This window comes from Microtus oregoni, unplaced genomic scaffold (genome assembly GCF_018167655.1).
Source record: "Microtus oregoni isolate MIOR12 unplaced genomic scaffold, Mior012 000061F_ref0000440, whole genome shotgun sequence".
NCBI lineage: Eukaryota > Metazoa > Chordata > Mammalia > Rodentia > Cricetidae > Microtus > Microtus oregoni.
This window is the reverse complement of record NW_024543871.1, coordinates 6334492-6355898: the sequence shown is the minus strand read 5'-3', so window position 1 is coordinate 6355898 and position 21407 is coordinate 6334492. Positions and strand designations below refer to the sequence as shown.

General features: G+C 40.7%; 1 protein-coding gene across 1 annotated transcript in view; it reads right to left on the bottom strand.

Moving 5' to 3' along the window:
• Positions 1-10159: 10159 nt before the first annotated feature.
• Ctps2 (CTP synthase 2) overlaps positions 10160-21407 on the bottom strand; it is a 108380-nt gene continuing 97132 nt past the window's right edge. Inside the window, exon 18 of the mRNA XM_041639941.1 lies at positions 10160-10229. Within this exon, the coding sequence (XP_041495875.1) occupies positions 10160-10229 (70 nt within the window). The remainder of the gene's footprint in view (positions 10230-21407) is intronic.

The window sequence follows — 21407 nt, the reverse complement described above, 5'->3', positions numbered from 1 at the left end:
GATGGGATGGCGTTTGCTTGGCTTAGAAGACACACAGCACACTGAGAAAACGTAATATAAGAAAGTCAGCCTATTTTCATGGCATTGACAATAGAGAGACAGGTCTGGGCAAGAGGCATAATTAAGAAGTCCTGTTCAGCTGGGCATAACGGCGCACACCTTTAATTCTAGCACTAGCGAGGCAGAGGCAGGAGGATCTCTGTGTTTAAGGTCAGTCTGATCTACAGGATGAGTTCCAGGATAGTTAGGGTATCTTAGTTTGGGTTTCTATTGCTGTGAAGAGTGACCATGGCAACTCTTAGAAAGAAAACATTTAATTGTGGTGGCTTGCTTACAGTTTCAGAGGTTCAGTTCATCATCATCAGGACGGGAGCATGGCAGTGTGCAGGCAGATATGGTACTGCCTACATCTTGACATAGCTTGAGCAAAAGAGACCTCAAAGCCCACCCACACAGTGACATAGGTCCTCTAACAAGGCCACACCTCCTAATAATGCCACTCCCTTTGGGGCCCATTTTCTTTCAAACCACCACAAAGGGCTACACAGTGAGACCTTATCTTGAAAACAAAACAAAACAAACAAAACCAACAACAAAAACAAAAAAGAAGTCTCGTTGATCATCTTCTCAATTCTGGTCCTTAGTACTCAGACCAGTTCCCATTAGATAACTACTCTTGTGTTGGGGAGATATCATGGAGAGAGCTGTGAGGCTTTGTTGTTTCTAAAATCTAAGGTGGACTGCAGGTTTAAGACACTGAGTAGAGACTTGGAGCTCCCTTGGGTATAATGGGGAGGGGTGGCATCTGACAAGAAAATGCCTGTCTTATCTTTGTATTTTCATCCCAGAAGGGCGGTAAGATTGGTGTTTTTCATTCAATACAGTGGCTGCACCTTAAGTCATTGCTGTCCCAGCTCGCAATTGCAGCTCCGCAGCTCCCAACAGCGCTCCCAACAGCGGTTCAGTCACACTGGCTGCAGCCAGGTGGGAATTCTATTCCCTCAGGCACGGATCTATCACTGCCACTAAAGGGAACTTCATCTAAATCTCTCTCCTACAGAACTCAGGATTCAAATGTTGAGATGAAACCCTCCTGGGTCAGAGAGACTGAATAGCAAAAAGCTAGCCTTCTCTCCTTGTTCGTGTTTCCCTCAAAAAGGGGCATCCTCCTTCTCAGCCCCCACTAAAGACCCTAGATACACTTAGGTCCTCCATCCCACTTCCTGTCAGCTAGTTGCTAACTCAACCTCCTGACCCCAGGTTAATCCAACAAATGTAACACGTCTTTGCATCTTTAACAAAAGTAGCACAAACAAATGTAACACACCTTTACACGGTTAAAATAATATTCCACAACATAAGACAGGTCAGGTACCACCCTTTGGTACTATGTGCTAAAGATAAGTGCAAAAGGAAGGTAGGGATGCCAAGTTTTCAGTTCTGCTTTCAGTTATATGTGGGCCCAAGTGAGGAGTCGGAGCATTTTAACAAAAGTATCTTCTAGATACTCCTTGTATAACCTTGGTAGATTTCAGAAAAGAGCAGCCGCTTGGAAAAGGAGTGGACACAAGTGAGCCTTCAGCAATTGTAACATGGAGGGGGCCAGGCTGCTTGTTTGTTGTTGTTTTTGTCCTCCCACCAGGTACCCCACAACTGTTTAGCCCCAAAGAAAATCACACATAGGTCTCTATAAGTTATAAAGCTGATTTGCCCATTAGCTCTAGCCTCTCACTGGCTAACTCTCACATCTTGATTAACCCATTTTTCTGATCTATGTTAGCCATGTGGCTCAGTACCTTTTTTCAGTGGGGCAGATCACATCCTGCTGCTTTGGTGGTCTGGGCAGGAGTGGGAAGAATCAACTTCCTCCTTCCCAGAATTCTCCTGTTTTCATTGCATCATTTCTACTTCCTGTCTGGTTTTTCCGCCTATACTTCCTGCCTGGCCAATCAGCATTTATTTAAAACATGATTGACAGAATACAGACAATTCTCCTGCACTAAGCAATGAACTTTATCAGGAGAAAGGACCTCATATCATCAGGTTTGACAGCAGGTGCCTTTACCCACTACGCCATCTTGATGGTCCTAGAGATTATTAATTGCCAGATTTAGAAAGATACGCATCACATTTTCCTTTATTTTTGAATCCTATATTTTATATAGACACATAAAGCCATGTATACTTATACGACACAAAAGTAGAAGGGAAACTGTAAGGAACTAATGGGAGGGCAAAGAAAGGAAACGTTAGGAAAGAATCAGCCCAGTGTCACACAAAGGACCACATGAACAAAGTGAAAGTTGGCAAGACAATTCTTTTTGAAGAAAGGGTGTGCCAGAATACACAGCAACCTAACAAGCACACTTGGCCAAGATGTTTTTTATCTTTTATCCCTAACTTAGGTGGTGAGTGAGTCTCATACCATTGGTGGAAGCTTGGCTTCACAATCTGATGTAACTGGCCAACGGATGCAATGGGAAAGGGGGAGGATCTGGAAATATGTATTCCGGTAGGACTGTCTTTGATAGAAAGAACAACAACAATTTTTTACAGGGAAGACAAAAGGGGTGGAGGTGGGAATATGGTTAAAATACATGAACCCCAGTACTGTGTACCTTGATTATATGTTAATAAAAAGTGACTTGTTGAGTGAACAATTTAGAGCAACTTTCTAAGTGTTCCTACCTGGGTTTTCAGTTTATGTCAATTTCACACAAACTAAGACACTAGAGAAGAACTCAACTGAGGAATTTCTTCCATCAGACTGGCCTGTGGGTATGTCTGTAGGGCATTTTCTTGTTAATTGATTGATGTAAGAGGGCCCACCCCACTGGGGGTGGTGTCAACCTTGGGCAGGTGGTACTGGTTTGTATAAACAAGCTGAGCAAGCCTTGAAAAGCAAGTCAGTAAGCAGCGTTCCTCCAGTAATCTCTGCTTCAATTCCTGCGTCCAGGTTCCTGCCTTGGCTTCTGTGGTTGGTTGAAAGAAAATAGCCTCCTTAGAGAGTGGCATATTAGGAGGTGTGGCTTTATTGGAGTTAAGTGTAACCTTGTTGGAGAAAATGTGTCAAACTGGGCGTGGGTTTTCAGGTCTCATACATGCTCAAGCCACACCCAGTGTCTCAGTTCACTTCCTGTTTCCTTTGATCAAGATTATTAACTCTCAGCTCCTTCTCCAGCACCATGTGTGCCTGGATGCTAGCATGTCCCACCATGATGATAAAGGGCTAAACCTTTGAACTCTAAGCCACCCAATTAAATGTTTTCCTTTATAAGAGTTGTTGTGGTCATGGAGTTGCTTCACAGCAATAAAACCCTAACTAAAACAAGGGTGCACTGGATTCCCCCAGACCGTGATAGCTCCTATCAATGCTCTTGATGGTCAAGACACAAGCATAACCTCAGTGATGGACCATAACCTGTAAGCCAAATAAATAAACCCTTTCCTCCCAAAGTTGTTTTTGATCAGTGTTTTATCACAATGAAAGGAGGCAAACTAGGACAATGACACTTAATCACTCGGGTATTTGTTCTGTTCTTTGCTAGATTCCAAGTTCATTAACCAAGTTCATTCCAAGTTCATGCACGTGCAACACACACACACATGGCAACAACCAAGGGTTGTTTCTTAAGTGTCCTTTCTCTGTTCCTACTGCCACATTAGCCACAGCAAAAGCACTCGGTTGTTAAGTGACTTGAGAAATCAGGATCATTAAAATTGAAAATATCCATTTAAGCCAGCCTACCCTTTTGTGATGCTAAAGTATCCCCTTTGTGAGTACATTCTTCTCTCTCAGCTAGACCAATTGCCGCTTTTAACCTGGGCTTTTCGTTCAGAGCCTCTAGTAATCTTATTGCTATAATTTTCACAAGAGGAACACTAAAGCAATTTAATATTATTTTTTTAACCACAAAGATTTGTTTCCATTTTGCATGTATTGGGTAGCTAAGATTTCTGTAGCATCTTATAAAATAATAATATGGCACCTTACAGCATTAAAAACAAAATGCTTAAAAGGCAAAAAAGAAGAACCACCAAAAAAGTAAGAGGTTAAAATATTTAAATTAGTATGTGAGGAGTTGGAGAAATGCCTAAGCAGTTAAAGAACACTTGCTGTGATGAACCAGCCTGCCTCCATCTTAGGCTTAAAAGCCATCTTACAGTAAAGTTCATTCCTGTTTATGATTAAACCTCTGTTTCTCAAGAACTGGGCTATGCCCCACCTGTAACCTTAACTACAAATGGTTCTGTACTGCCTGTTCCAGGAATGGCAACTATGCCTTTGCTTCCAAAAGTTAATAACTATCTTGCAACCCTACCTGTATTTCAAATGAGTTGTTATAACTACCTTGTTATGGCTACCTGTTGTTATGACTACCTTGTTATGCCCACCTTGCAACGATGTCTTTTATTCAGCAGTTCATTAGGACTAACTTGTTATACTTATGTTCTGCTCATTAATTTTTCCTCACCAAGTCCCCCATTTAGAAACTCCCTACCCCAAAAGCTATAAAAACCTTGTCTTCCTGATGCCCAAGGAATCCTGTCTTAAGGTGAGGCAGACTATGTACACAAATAAAAAAAGGCTTGCTTTAATTAACTGCTTACTTTAATTAATTTGGTCATGATCATTTAGGCCAGTGGTCTTCCTCATCATATTTGGATTAACAGTTGCTCTTACAGAGGACTTGGATTCAGATCCCAGCATCTGCATGGTGGGTCTTGAACACCCAGGCAACCGAATGCACATGGTACACATACATACATACATGCAGGCATAACACTTGCACAAATAAAATAAAAATAAAGTCTAAGCTAAAATTTAAAAATAAAAATTAGCATATGAATGCTTTAATATGAACAACTAAGCTATCTGAAATTCCCAGAGAAAATCACACCTATAATGAACATTCCACAAGGCTGAACTTCAATAGTTGTGAAGAAATTGGAAGGTGGCAGGTCAACGGCCAAATTATCTTGGGGTATTTTAGACCTCTAAATAGTCACACATTGCCTACCTCTGTGTGTGATCTAACATCCTTGTGACTGTTAGGCAAATCCACTTGGAATATACAAGCATAACCTTAGTTTCTACTAATTTAAAAGCCAAGAATGTCATCAGGCCTATAGCGGATGTTTCCCTGCTTTTCTGAAAACTGCCTACCTGACGTTTTCACCCATGCATTAGAAAAGCGCCTTATTTTCTTTGTTCTGTTACTATAAAAAGCTTGTGAAAGTTACTACATTGTAACATGGAATTTTGGGTAACTTAAATTTGTGTTATTGGGCCATGGTCACCCATACTTGGCTCCTGAATAAATTATGTTTTCTCCTTTGAAGCACAAACTGTGTTTTTATACATTTACAAGCACTCAGGCCATGAATAGGGCAGGTAAGGGAAGTACAAGTCTAGACTATTAGTTTACTTATACTTATTTTTATTTATGTGGTATTTATGTGGTATTTGTGAGTGTGAATATATATATATATATATATATTTATATATGTCACATGGATGCAGGTGCCCACAGATGCCAAAAGAGGGTAACTGGATCCCCTAGAGATATTACAGGCCTTTGCAAGTTGTTCAGTGTAGATGCTGGGAACTGAACTTGGGTCATCAGAAAGAGGAACAAGCACTCTTAACCACTCAGCCATCTCTGCAGTGCTACAAATTCTGTTTTAAAAGTAAACTTGTTACTTTGTTCACTGTGTTTTTTAAGTTAATTTTGAATTAAAATATAACGCATTAGGGGGCTGGGGAGATGGCTCAGGAATTTAGACCACTTGTTGCTCTTGCAGAGGACTGAGACTGGAGTCCCAACATGGACATAATGGCTCATAACAATCTGTAACTTTAGTTCCAGAGAATCTCATGCCTTCTTTTAATCTCAGTGGGTACCAGGTACATGTGTGGTACACATACATACAAACAGGCAAAACACTCATACACATAAACTTTAATCTAAAAAATGTTGAAATAAAGTTTAAAATAGCATATACCACAGCACTCCTACTCCTAGGTGCATACTCATAACCAAAAGCAAATTCACAACGAATATTTCCACATGATGATTTGTGGGAGCACTATTCACAACAGGTCGAAGGTCCATCGACAATGAATAAACTGTGGTGAACATATACAACAGAATTTTATTGAGCTATAAGGAGGAATGCGACCATTTGGGTAAGCCTTGACAAGATTAAGGTCAGTAAAAGAAACCAGATACAAAAAGTCACACGCGCCATACGGTTTCACTTGTATGAACTACTAGAGTAATAAAATCTATACAAAATGACTGGTAGCTGCTGAAGGGCTAAAGACAACAATCAAAACAAAGCTTCAGGTGGGCTGAGAAACTCTAGGCTGAAAAGCTGACTAAACTGGCAAGGCATAAGGGTCGTTAGGACCCAGGACTTTTCTGATAGGAGGATGAGCATACCAACCTGCTATCTACCACTTGAGACTTCAGGGAACTGATCTTCAGATGGAATCTTCCATCCCCAAAGTCCTCTTTTCTGTACCACATGCACACACAGTCCAAGGAAAGACCGATGTCTTTCAGCTGTTCTGGTTAAAGAATAATTCTTCTTGTGTAGATGTTGGTCTGCACTTTCTTCTATTCCCACGTTGCCTTAATCAATCTGGATCTAACCGTTGCTAGGGAATGAGGAGTTACTACTAACAAGAACAAGGGTTAATTATGGAATCGCTATATTAAACCGAGAGCTGTACAGGATCAGTGAATGCCGCTGTACCATCCACTTTCAAACAGTTCTTTTTGCTATAAAAATGCTAGCCAAGCATGTTTGTGCACACCTTTAAGCCCAGCACTTGAATGGCAAAGGCAGTTGTGAGTTTGAGACCAGCCTGGTCTACAGAGTGAGTTTCAGGACAGCCAGGACTATGGAGACAAACCTTGTCTCAAAAAAAATTGCTGATGTTGAGCAGGGCATAGTATCTCATACCTAAAATCCTAACACTTGGGAGGCTGAAGCCAGAGGATCACAGTGAGTTCAAGACTACAATAAGCTACACAGTGCTATCTCAAAAAGAAAAAGACAATAGTCACAAAAAAACTGAAACAACAAAAAGACATGAGAATAAGACGCGGGCTTGTGGAGAAGAAGGCTTTCACTAAGAATGCGAGGGGAGAGGGTGTTAAAGGGTGAAAATGACCAAATTTCATTCTATACATGTATGAGGTTGTCAAAAGAATAATAAAAATTACTTTTAATTAGAAACAAAAGGATTATTAAATTTTAAAATTAAAAAAAATGGTGTGTGTGTGTGTGATGCAGGGGTCAGAAGACAACTGTGGAAGTTGATTTGCTCTTTCCACTATGTGGGCTGAAGAGAAGGAATTCGACCCAGCTCAACCCGATTCCCGAGTTTTCAAATCTCTTTTCTTTACATTTTGTATTTGAGAAAACAGGCTTACTTACAACTCCATGTCTTGCACCTTCTAAATTTCACTTTTTAAAAATTTTATTTTTATTTTATATGCATTGGTGTTTTTCCTGCATGTATATTTGTGAGAGGGTGTCAAATCTTGGAATTACAGGCAGTTGTGAGATGCCTGTGGGTGCTGGGAATTGAACCCAGATCCTCTGGAAGAACAGCAAGCATTCTTAACTACTAAGAATAAGCCATCTTTCACTTTTAACTGAAAATAAACAAAATGAGAAACTGAAGTCATCTTAACGCCCACATTAACATATACTTCATATCCAGGTAAAAGAATAACTCATTTTTAAACCCAAAATTGGTTATAGCACATGTCTGCCACCTTCCCCACACAATATTGGGAAGGCAAAGCTCCCCTGGTTCTTGCTTACCACTTTGACCTAACTATGTTCCGGACAAAACACAGAAACACTTTCTGCCCCCAGAATTGCTGCTGAATGACATTTAATTAAGTACAGAAACGTGTGAGTGCCACAGGCTGCCTCTAGGGGGAAAAGAAAAGAATCCCTTTGGTTCTCTTTCATGAAGTAAACATTTTCCAATTCCCTTTGAATCTTCATAGCCCGTATCTAGGGAACAGGGTGGTGGTTTCTTCAGATAATTCTTTCATCTTAAGTATAATTACTTCAGAGGCTTTAAAAAGAAAAGGAAAGTATTAGTTACATCAAAAAGTAATAATAAGCACCTTTAAAATCATCGCTGTTAATCTTTACAGCATTTTAGCTTGAGACCACCCCACTTATGACGACAGTAGCCTCAGATAAACAGAAAAATCAACAGAGAGCTCAAAGAGCTCCTAGTAGAGTGATACAACTCCTTGTAGTTCCTTTTTAGTTTGGTAATTCTGGAAACTGAACTTGGGCCCCAGGCAAAGCAGTCAAGTGCGCTATCACTGAGCAACAGGCCCAGGTGAACAGAGCACTGAACTCTTGACAAGTTGTCCAAAAGTTATTGTTCCAACTAAATACTAGCATACCCAACCCAAGGCCTGCCATAACCTTTAGCGTCATTCCAAGTGGCACCTGGCTCCAAGTATAAACTTAATAACACTATCCATGATGCTGTTATCTCTTATAAAATATAGTAACAGAGGAAATAAGCTGCCCTTGAACATCAATCCTGTCTCTAGCCTCTTCTTGCAAAGATACAACACTACCTTAAATTTTTTATTTCTTGGACTTATTTATTTATTTATTTATGTTTGAGTGTTTTGCCTACATGCATGTATGTACACTGCATGTGTGCCTGGTGCTCTCAGAAGTCAGAAGTGGGCATCAGATCCCCTGGAACCAGAGTCACAGATGGTTGTAAACTCCATTACGGGTTCTGTGAACTGAACCCAGGCAGCCTATAAGAGCCATAAGTACTCTTAACTACTGACTCATCTCTCCAGACTCAATCATATTTTATTTTATACAAAACCAAGAGAATATGCTCTGCTATGAGTGGCCTACAACACATTTAGTAAGATGGTCTTTAGCTTTATTTTGTTGAACTTTATTTTTTTAAACTTTTAAAAGATTTATTTCATTTTATGTGCTGAGGGTTTGCTTGTATGTGTATTTGTTCACCATGCACATGCCTGATGCCCACAGAGGCCAGAAGAAGACACCAGATGGCATGGAATTGGAGAATAGTCTTGATAGTCATAGATAGGCACAAGCCATGTTGTGGGTGCTGGGAATCAAACTTGGATCCTCTGACCGGCACTTTAAACAACTGAACCATCTCTCTAGCTCCCTATTTCAAATTTTAGTTTTACTAATGTGTATTGTATAAATGTGTGTGTGTGTCTGTGTGTGTGTGCGTGTGTGTGTGTGTGTGTGTGTGTGAGAGAGAGAGAGAGAGAGAGAGAGAGAGAGAGAGAGAGAAAGAGAGAGAAGCACAGTTGTGCCACAGCATGTGTGTGAAGGTCAGAGGGCACATTCCAGGAATCAGTTCTCTCCTCCTAACATGAGATCAAGTCATCAGGCTGGCATAGCAGGTGCTCTTACCTGCAAAGCCATCTCACTGCCCCAAGGTATCATTTAAAAAGAAAAGGAAGAATTAAATAACATAAAAATCAGTGATTTTAACTATGATTTGAGCTTTTCATAAATGGATAACTGTAATTTATTCAGCAAGTAGGTGGGGGGGTTGTTTTTGTTTTTAAGATAGCATCTAATATAATCAAGTCACTGTGTACCTGAGGATTATTTTGAACTGCACTGCCTGAGTGTTGGCACTATAGACATGTAACATATACACACAATTAGCAGACAGTGTTTGTAAATAAAGTTCTATTGGCACACAGCCACATCCACTTATTTCTATAGTGCCTAAGGCTGCTTTATCGTTGCAGTGATAGAATAGCTGGGCTATTAATATATATAGCCCATAGCAGAAAATACTATCTGGTGTTAACAAAGCTTTTTCTGGTCAACTTCCAAAATAGACTATTACAGTTCTAACCAATAATTTATAGGTACTGATATGGTCATTCCTGGCCCCAGACACATGCCCTCTCTCCCAAATACTGTCTCTTGATAGCACTGAGGCTAAATCTGGTCTGAGAAGGACCCTGCAAACCAAGTCCTGTAATGCTGCCATCTCTATCAAGATGCCAGCTTGCTGTAAGACAAACAAATGATTCGCCAAAATGCTTTCTTACCTTCAGGTGGCCCCTGTCATTCTGAAGCATAAAGAGCTTCAGTTGATTTCCAGTTCAGCTAGCTTTGCCTCTGAAAAGCTGTCGTCGCTGACATCACTGTAGGCATCACTATAACAGAGAAAAATTACTCAGCAAGATGTTAAAAAAGCCACAAGTAATTAGTCAAGTTGTAGCTCCAAACCTGTTCCATAGTGAAGACCCATGTAGAAGAAATACTAAGTGATATTCTATGATCATTCTGTAGTCTAACCACATGCACTGGTCCTTCTTTGCTCAGAGCAGCTGATTACTTGCCTTCATCACAAGTCCTAAGTTAGTTCTTCGGAAACTTAAGGAAAGCGTTTCAAGGGTTGAAATGTAGAAAGCACAGACTACAGATCAGCTGTCCGTTTCCACAAAGCCTTGACTGCTCAGCTGCCTGCCCCTGTGCCTGGGGCTTGCTTTCTACTCAAGTTCTATCAACAATCTGATTTTGTATGAAAGACTGAAGCCAGGAGTGGTGGCTCACAGTTGTAATCCCAGAATTTATGAGGCTGAGGCAGGAGGATTGCCAAAGAGTTCCAGGCCAACCGAGGCTATTGTAAACTTCTGTCTCAAAAGAAGTCATGAGAGCTGCAGGATGGATGCAGCTGAGATGATCGTAGGCAGAGAACTAACCCAGACTCAGAAAGACAATGTTTATGTTTTAGCATTTTGTACTTCCTATTATTTTACAGAAAATACAAAAATAATGCACATATATATGACATTAAGTAAAACTGTCTAGGGGGGTGAAGATGACTAATGGGAGGGAGGAGAAAAGAAAGGCAAGTGAGGATACCAAGAGGAATACTTTCAGTATTTGATACATACTGACATATACTTCTAGGGTAACCTTAAATTTTTGTTTAATTTTAGATATTTTGTAAAGAAGGAGGGCCACCAATATGGCTCAGCTGGTTAAAGCACTTTGTGTAGAGCCTTAAGATCTGAATCCAACACCCGGATCCCAAAAGTTGTCCTTTGACCTCCACTGTCCTCACTGTGGCAGACACGTATGCAAATACATCACATGTACGCACACACACACACACACACACGAAGACATTTTTGAAAGAAGTAAGGCAAGTGGAAATGTGGTCACTATGGGCACACCTTGACGGGGCTACAGGGACTTCAGCCCCTCTTCTCCCTTTTTGCCTCCTAGCCAGCATAATGTAATCAGTTTTCTTTTACCATGAGCTTCCCACCATGGTGTTCTGCCTTATCACAGAACCAAAGCAATGCAGCCAGAAGACCATAGCTAGAACCCTCTCAAACAAAACTTTTAAGGAAAAGAAAAGCAGAATTGACAAATCCCTTCATTTTGTGCTAATCTAGATGAGAGACTCAATCTATCTGAGGTTGAGTAACATGTTGTCCTGCACCTACTGAAGACAATTTGTTCACAAGTGCACAAGCTATTAGTTCAATACTGGAGGTTTTTCACTTTTTATCCCTCTGACAACAATCATTATACTTTTTTGTTTTTTTATTTTTTTTATTATTCAATTAAAAATTTCCACCTCCTCCCATTTCCCTCCTGCTCCACCAACAATCATTTTCTTTAACAATGAGAGGGTCTAGGACACACTACTCCAAAATATGGCACCTTGGCATAGTGAACATTTTAAAGTAAAGGAATCTGAGTTGGTATGACAGGGCAAGACAGTGCAGGGGTTCCTCCACCCCACACTTTTCATGAGACCATTTGGGGCTTGACTAGGATTTTATCTCCTTGATGGCAAATCCCATGGGAAATTACCTGAATCTATTGTAGGAAGCCAACGCCAAGATACCCAGTTAATTTATCCTGGCTCCTGTTAAACAGCCGCCTGCTCATGCAAACCTCTCCCTCCATATCTTCTCGTCTTAGTTTTTCTTAAGCTGCTTGCTTGTGCAAAACCTCCCCCTACAGCTGCTGAGCAAGATAACCAGATGTGGGTTTTGCTTCCAAAAGCCACTTGCTCTAAAATCTCTGGGCCAAAGTTGGGTCCTGAATACCAGAGAGTAGTCCCAGAAGCTGGAATAAAGACTTTGACTAGGCTATTAACTGTGTCTGAGTGGTCTTCTCTGGTGGGCCCCCCATAACGAAAGTATACACAGGAAGGTCTCTTGAACTTCCATCTGCCCTTCTGCCCTAAAACAGGCACTTTGACCCTCCCTGAAGCAGATCTTCAGACCCTGAAGTGAAAGAAGTAAAAAAAAAAAAAAAGCAACCGAACAAGTCAGCTTTGCTAAGTTCTCCCAGTTTTTTGTCACGATATCACATCCTCTTTGTCCACTTATATTTCCTCATGTTTCTCCTGCTGTTCATCAGCTATGCTATAACAGAAAACACTAAAGAGGTCAGGGAGATAACTCAGCAGATAAAGTACTGGCTGTGCAAGCCTGAATACCCGCATTCAATCTCCAGAAGCCACCACATGAAAACTGAATGGAGCGAAACAACTCCATAAAGTTGTCCTCTGACATACACACACAGGGAGAAAGAGAGAGGGTGGAGAGAGTGATGGAAGGAGAGAGAAATGAGGAAGATGGGGAGAGAGGGGAGATGGAGGGAAACAGTGAGACAGAAGGAGAACAAACTAAGGTTTCCCTGGGTCTTCATTTCCTGATAAAGACTGTCGTGCTTCATGCCTGAGCCATCCCTGACTTTGGCCAGGCATTTGCTCACCCAAATAGCAATAAAAGTCTGTATTCCTTAACAGGTGAAATTTCACTTTTGTTCTTTTAAAAGAAACAGGGAAAGTGCTGGAGAAGGTCTATGCAGACAGACTAGAAAACTCTCCTAGGCTACACTCACAGAGTGACTACCGATAAGCAGACAGAACACATCATCCACGTCTCCCTTTGTTTAGCCGCTCTCCTTCTGGACTTTCCGCAGGGGCATGGGAGCAGCAGACCAGAGAAAACAGGTAGTAAAAGGTTAAGAATTGGTCAGAGATGGAATATATGTTAGCTGAAGATATAAAAAACCACATATCCTTGTTATTATTAAAGTCAAATAACACCTCCCAGGTGCACTCTTTTTTTACAGTTATAATATTTATATGTACTTTAGCTTTTATCATGACTAAGGAAAATGTAACTAGAACTATAAATTTTTTAACTACATCGAAGACTCCAGAAGGATATAATATTACCTAAGTAAACAGAAATTAAAAAAAAAAGAACTTAGGACTTTTCATTACATGAGACATATCTGCTCCTGGCAGCACCAGTCTACTTCAAGAGGAATGGGCATTGAATAGGCTCCTTATGGAGTTGGTTACCCATTTGGGCAAGAAACTGCTCTTGCCTGAACTTCTTGATGAACTGGGTATGCAGGCTCCACAGAGAAATGACTGCTGAACTTGCCTAAAGTTGAGAAGGTCCTTTGCAGTTCCTGCTTCAGAAAAGAGTCTGCTAGACATTCTGCAGGACACAGAAGAATGTTACTGACAAACTACCAATTTAGGTGGAACTGCCTTTGAAATTTCCTGCTTCATGGAAAACTCTGCCGGATACCATGGCCTGTAGGCTGAAGGTGGATGCCCCAAGGGTACAGAAGAACTTTGGGTGACTGTCCAGGCAGTGAGATGCCTCTGTCATTTCTAGAGCTTTGGATGTTGCTTACAATCTACTTTCTGTTTACCCAGTTGCACTCTTTAGCTAGGGAAAAGCACCCGTACTGCTGTATAAAATGACTGAAGCTTGTTTTAGTAGTTGGTTTGTTTGGTTTTTTTTTTTTTAAGATTGACCCAAGGGCTGGAGATTTAGCTCTGTTGAAAGAGTGCTTGCCTCCAATCCCTAGCCCTGCAAAAACTGGGCATGGGAGTCCCTGCCTGTTATCTCAGTACTCACAATGCTGGGAAAGGAAGATGGATGATAAATTTGAAGCCAGCCTAGACTCCGGAGTGAATTCCAAGATATTGTAGGCTTCTGAGTGAAAGCCTATCTCAAACTTAACTAACTAATTAATTAAAAATCCAAACAACTACATCTTCATCAGAGATTAGTCAGAGATGTATAAATCTGGTCTGAAAATTACATAAAAATAAGCTTTTGCTATTCATGAAGGTTACATGTTCCTATGACATGCTCTCAAAACTTAGGGAAATATAGAGTCAGGAAAAACCATTAAATTCGGAAAATTTAAGTTTCCGAATTATTTACTAAAAATAATTTTTAAATTAATTTAAAAAACAAAAATTAATGTAAGAATGAATTATTTCCTGTACCAGGCAGAATTCCCCACCAGAGCCCTCAGATGGTTCGACTCTAACCCACCAGCTCTCATTTTCTACCTGAAGGTTGTCTTCACCGAGCTGTCAGTGCATTAGAATGGAACCACCTGAGTCAAGCAAATTGAGGCTCAGCTTGAATTTATTCATCGCTAAGGTTAAAAATATTTCCAAAGCGTTCTGAGACTAGGTAGAACAATAAACCATGACAATCAAGAACAGAATTTTCAGACTAGGTGTTCCTGCTAAACTTGCTGATTTAAAGCATTCATCTGGAAGCAAAAAACAAGTGATAGAAATAAAATGTGGGTCACCAAACAAACATAAAACAACACCAGTTTCTGCAACAGACTAGAAAATGTGGTTGCCACTCTGGGACCTATAGGGTTTAAGGGATCATTTTTATTTCACACAAAACAAATTCAAAAGTCAGTCATAAGCTAGATATGCACATAGACAGGCATATTCCACTAAAACTATCACAGCTCCATTTTAAAATAACCCATCTTTTTAAATAATCTACAGACACACACACACACACTAGGATCTTTTGTTGTTGTTAACAGAAAATGATTCTGCAATGTCGTCCACACAGCCTCAAACTCACAATCCTCCTGCCTCATCTTTGTGCATATGGAATTAAAGACCAGCACTATGCTTAGGTAAATACTAGAGGTTTTCATGTTAAATTCTAATAAGTGTCACAAAACAGACACATATAGCTCTTGTTACATTTTAGGAAGGCACAGTTTTAAAATTATTCAATATAAGTACAAGTAACCATGGCTATTTACATTTAAAACAATTAAGAGTGAAATGGAATTTAAAATTTCATTCCTTACTTATACTAGCACTTTGCCATTTGTGGCTAATGACTGCCATTTTTGAATAGTGCAGATTATTGAACATTTCCATCATCTGAGAAAGTTTTAATGGAGAGTATTGATTTAAAACTAATGGGGCCAGCCAGATGGCTCAGCAGGTAAAGATGCCTGCCGCCAAGCCCAAGAACTTGAGTTCGAGCCAAAGAACCCCTTGGTGAAAGGAAGAGAACTGACTTCTGAAAGTTGTTGTCTCAACACACCACACACACAAAGTATCATGCATGCAAAATAAAAATGTTATAAGTAAACTTAAAAAACAATAAATGACTAAAAATAAACTATAATCACTATGGTAGTCATGATTATCATTATTTCCTCAAAAAAATGTTTTTTAAAGGCTTTTCTATGTGTGGCTAATTAAAATTATAGCAATTATCTCTCATGCACATGTCCTGCAAGTTGTGGAAACTCTCTTATTTTAAAAAGTAGTTCGTGGATCTCCCTCTCCCTCCCTCTCTCTCTCCTCCCTCTCCCTCTCCTCCTCCCTCTCCCTCTGAGACAGGGTTTCTCTGTGTAGCCCTGATTGTCCTGGAACATGCTATAGACCAGGCTGGCCTCAAACTCAGAGAGATGTGCCTGCTTCTACCTCCCAAGTGCTGTGATTATAAGTATGTACCACCACTACCTGGCTCAAGTCAAACCATATTTTGTGTAAGATTTTTAGCTGGGGATTTGAAATAAGAAGCTTCAGTTCTACCAACAAAGCAAGGAGTCTACTCTTAATCGCTTCCAGGGGAAAGGGAGGTCATTCACAAAGAAGCAGGCTTTGTTAGTATGTATCCTATGCTACTTGACCAAGGCAAGGGAATAAGGTGTATGTGACTAGGCTACGTGAGAGGACAGGGAGTGGGGCTTGGTTAATGTGAGACTATGCAATGTGAAAGCAGTCAGGCTGCCTTCCACCTCCAGATGTCAGAAAGACTGGGTGTGTTGCTGTCCTGCTCACAGCCATCTGTGTTTCAGGTCTGGGTTCTAATAGTGGCAAGACAAAAACCATCAGTTTCAGTACAGGTGGGAATTGCTATTCTAGGACACTACTCTGACTTTCAAGGCTTGACCACAATGGTCTCCATGTTTATTTGTTTTTGAGACAGTCTTTTGTAGATCACACTGATTGCAAATCCACTATGTAGCCAAGAATGACCTCAAATTTCTGCTCCTCTTGCCTCTACCTCATAAGTGCTAGATTGCTGATGTGATCTGTCAAAGCTTGTTTACATGGTGCTAGGGATGGAACCCTGGGCTTCATACATGCTAGGCCAGCACTATACCAAATGGCAAAACATTTCAGTCATTTGAAAAAGTTTAAATTATAGTTATTGATTTAAAAGTAATAAATAACCTGTCTGTCAATGACGCCTTACTCCTAATAAATTACCAGTATATAAAAACAGTCTAAGATACTAGGGGAAGGGTATGGTGATGCTCCATATATCCCACCTCTTATGCTACCCTGAAGCAGCCATTAAATCACTTCTTCTCTATTAATAGAAAGAGGTGGTTAAAATTTTAAAACAAGTCTAATGGCATAGTTAAGACTCACAGCATGCATGAGCTCCTACAATACTTTGTATCAAAATCCATTTCGTGTGAAAAAGTGTGTTTTAAAAACACATTGCCATGCACAGTTTTCCCCAAAGCATTGGTACTGCTAGACTTTCTTGTTTCTCAAAGGGCTCCTGGAAGCCATAAAACACAAAAGCAAGGAATAAAAACTTAGTATGCTCTGAATGAGTTTTGCATCTCATAGTAAACAGGAGACTTCAACCCAGGCAGGGCTTTCAAAGCACAGTGGTCTGTATCACTATGAACGACATTGCTCGCTGGCAACCGTATTATCAACGCCACAGTGAAGTGCAGCCTATAAAGAGACCTTTTAACCAATGCATAATCCCCAAAAGAAGGAGTACTCAGATGTGACTTATTAACAATAATTTACCAGAAAAAAACCCCTCACAGTATGTGCTAAAGTCAAACAATCATGCGGGGAGGGGGTGGGCGGGCGTTAAAAAGAACTGCTTAAAAAAAAAGATTGGGTTTTCTTTCCCAATGTAACAAAGGAGCAAAAGCAGTCTTTTGATATAAGTTTACCAAGCCTCTTGCCACTATTGCTCACAGCAGCCCTAAGGCTGGACAATGGAGACTTGGACACAACCTCCAAAGAGTGACAGATGCAGACCCAGAAGCCTCAACTCCACCATCAAAACCACCACCACAGCAATAAAACGTTTGAGCACATATTGGATGATTGGCCCTAGCAGCATCAACCATGAAGGCCAAAAGTCAAGGTGGGCCCAAGTTCACAGAGTACTGGAAACTGAAAGGCACACAGGTGCAGAGGAGAACCTCTGAGTCTTTGGTTGGAGCAGGAAAGTGAGGAAGGCAAGCCTTAGACTCTAAGGCTTGGAGGGAGAAATGTACAGTGCTAACACAGTACAGTGCCCCCCAGCCCCGTGCCCACCTTCACATGCCCCATGAGCTGACGTCCTAATAGGATATAGACCGGTGTTCCCTCTCACTAAGCAGGTCCAGAACATATATCAATAGTCAGGAGGCAAAGGCATTAAACTTCTCTGGGGAGTTCTCAAGACTTCGAGATATTCTGTATGGATTTATGTGCATTTTAGTCTATAAACCAAGGTAAGCCTTTGAGGGTTTTGAGCTGCAAAGTCATGTGGGAAGACCATTCTAATGGCAGAAGATAGCTTAGGAGGATTAGAAAAAGAAAAACCAGAGGCAGGGAAGTCCAGGCAAAAGGCTTTGTACTAAGTAAAAGATGAAGGTAGCAATGTATACCAGTGTGACAGTACAGGCCTGCAATCCCAGTACCAGGGAGGTGGTGGGAAGAATTCGAGATAATTCTCAGCTACATATTGAGCTGGAAACTATCCTGGGATATGTGAGACTCTCCTACAAAGCTAAAAGTATGGGCTGAATAGTAGATAATGCCATTGGAATTGAATGTTAGTTTTCTTAGGTGTGACATGGACCTGTGTGAAAAATGTCTTAATTTTAGGAAATTTTATGAAATATTTAGGTATGAAGTGCCACCATGTTTGCAACCTTTAAAGGTCCAAAAGTAAACTTTGTATACAGAAGACAGAGAGAGAAAGGGGGCATAACAGAGCTATAACAACTGGTAAATGTGCTCAAATGGCTACGAGGTTTGCTGGACTAATCTTCTATCTTGCTAATATACTTGAAAGCTTACAAAATAAAAAAAAAATGGGGGGAAAATACACATATTCACTATTATACCTGGCTTACTTTTTTGTTGCTGTGAAGAGACACCATGGCCAAGGCAACTTGCTTACAGCTTCAGAGAGTGAATCTATGACCATCATGGTGGGAAACATGACAATAGGCAAGCAGGCATGGTACTGGAGCAATAGCTGAGAGCTCATATGTTGAGACGACAACCATGAGGCAGAGAGTTTTAACTGGGAATAGTGCAGGATTTTGAAACCTCAAAGCCCAAGCCCAGTGACACATCCCCTCCAACAAGGCCACACCCCTTACTTCTTCCTAAACAGTTCCACCAACTGTTGTAACTAGTAAGCATTCCAACATGAGTCTATGGGGGCCAGTCTCATTGAAACTACCACATAACTACAACCAAAAAGAATAGGTAGAAAGACTAGATGTAAATATTTAAAATTTAATACAGTGATTATCTTAGGTTGTTGAGCTTATGGGTGTTTTCCCCCAGATTTTCTGTAACATTGCATCTTGAAATCAACAGAGAAGTAACACATCTCAGGTTGGAAGTCAGTAAGTGATTTAGAAAGACAGACAGAGACAATGTGAATGAAATGTGTTCCTTCTCTGACTGCCTCCAGGATTCAAAGATGAAGGTGTCATAGTAGGCCAGGGATGGAGCCCAAGGCTGGAGCATGTACAAAGCACTGGCTGGGTTTAATACTCAGCATCACTCAAAAAAAAATAAGTGGCAAGAACACATGGTGGTGTAGGAGGTTCTTCTGTCTATGTGTTGCTTTCATTGGTTGAATAAAGAAACTGCCTTGGCCTTTCGATAGGGCAGCACTTAGGTAAGTGGGGAGACAGAACTGAATTCTGGGAGGAAGGAAGCAGAGACAGAGAGAGCCGTCATGAAGCTGCCAGGTCAGACATGCTGAATCTTTCCCAGTAAGCCACAACCTCGTGGTGACATACAGATTATTAGAAATGGGTTGAATCAAGATGTGAGAGTTAGCCAAAAAGAGGCTAGAGCTTATGGGCCAAGCAGCAATTTAATTAATACAATTTCTGTGTGATTATTTTGGGTGTAAGCTAGCTGGGCGGGACAGAACAATCCCCCCACACACTCCTTACTACAATATGGGAAGAAAACAATGGACTTACACTAGAAGTTCAGTCTAGAAGGGGAGCAGGAAATGGAAGAATCAGACTCCAGAAACACACTTCCTTTAAGGACTCTTTTCATTATGAAGTAGTTCTGACTTTTGAGTTTGGTCTGCAATAGTCAGTCAAATACAATGCATCATCAAGTACCTTCTCTATTGTTTTTATACCACTATGCCTCTTGGTTTTCCATGAAAAGATGATCTCTTTGTACAACAGACAGTAAATGTTTGTTGGAGTCATAATTCAAGGTCCAAAACCTATAATAAAATGTTACTCAATCGTCTTAAAAGCCCTGTTTTATCCTTTAAAGCCCTGCTTCCCCAAAGAGTTGTATTCCTGTGGACTGTGGACTGTCTGTACCTGAGTTCTTGTGCTCTGATACAAAATGAGCACTACCCAAGCAAGAGTTTTACTCCAACCTACAAATGGGCCTGACAGATGCCCGCATCATAAAACTAGAAGCCATTCTTAAACTTGTTGCATAGCAACTGGGCATAAGAGCTATGCAGGGCAGACAGAGAAACACATGTGCTGAAAACAGTAAACTGTATATCCTTCTGCTCCTTTAAAATGGAATTCCCAGGCTGGGGCTGAGGAGCGTGACTCAGTATAAGACTGCACACTTAACAAGAGCAAGGCCTGGAGTTCAATCACCAGCACCATCCCCAGAGGAATTCCTCACACAGGTTATATAGACTATTTGTTTCTACAGACTAAAGAATTCCCAATTATACGCACCTTAGCATATTCTACTTAGAAAACAATAAAGGTAGAAATGGAAGACCAGGAATGTTTTGGGAACATGGGAAGCAGAGAGGAGCTCCTCACCCTGGAAACCAATTAAAGCCTCTTGCCAATAGAGAATCGAGAATTCCAGCACAATTAGTTTCTGGCTGCTTAAGACCCGTTTCAGGGCTGGAGAGATAGCTCAGCAATTAAGAGAACTCACTGACTGCTCTTCCAGAAGATCCAGGTTTGGTTCCCAGCACCTATATGGTGACTTCCATGAGTCTGTAACTCCAGTTACAGAGGATCTGACAACTCTTCTATATGGTGACTTCCATCAGTCTGACAACTCTTCTGGTCCCAGTGGGTACTGCACATGGTGTGCAGATATACATGCAGGCAAAATACCCCACATACAGAAAGTAAAAATAATGAAAATCTCAAAAAAAGTCTTTTCCCCTTTCTATCTATAAAACATTTTCTAAGAATTTTCATCAGAAACCCATTTATAGGGAAAAGACATATACTAAAGTCCTTAATGCAACCCTAATGGTTCCTGATTTCTCCTTACCAGACTATAACTCCATTCAAGGCATCTCCAGAGCCACCTCAGATATCTTTTATCAAATGAAAAAGAAAAAGGGGAAAAAGATTTCTAAGCAAGCTTTTTTGATGCAACTTGTATATGCGGCTACTGCTCAGACGAGTCACTGTGCGTGTCCCTTGCAGAGCCAGAACTCACCTCGGCTATGCCCTACTTTCTGTGAGTATCGGGAGAAGCCTACATTAAGCTCTCACTGTGTAGTACTTTCTTCTGAGCACCTCTCTTCCTCTTGACCCTCTATATTAAAATATCTTCAATAAAATCTCCAACTCTACTTCATTATACCAGCTAGTACTGAATTCTCTCCAGTGCCCAAGTCACAAACCCTAATTTGGCCTGAATCAAGGTTCCTGAAAGTCTTGGGAAATTCCTGTAACTGCTAAGACTAACATTGAGGAGCTGTGTTTCTGTCCCCTCACTCCTGACACAAGTGTCCAAGTTTTCTAAATTTTTCTTATAATTA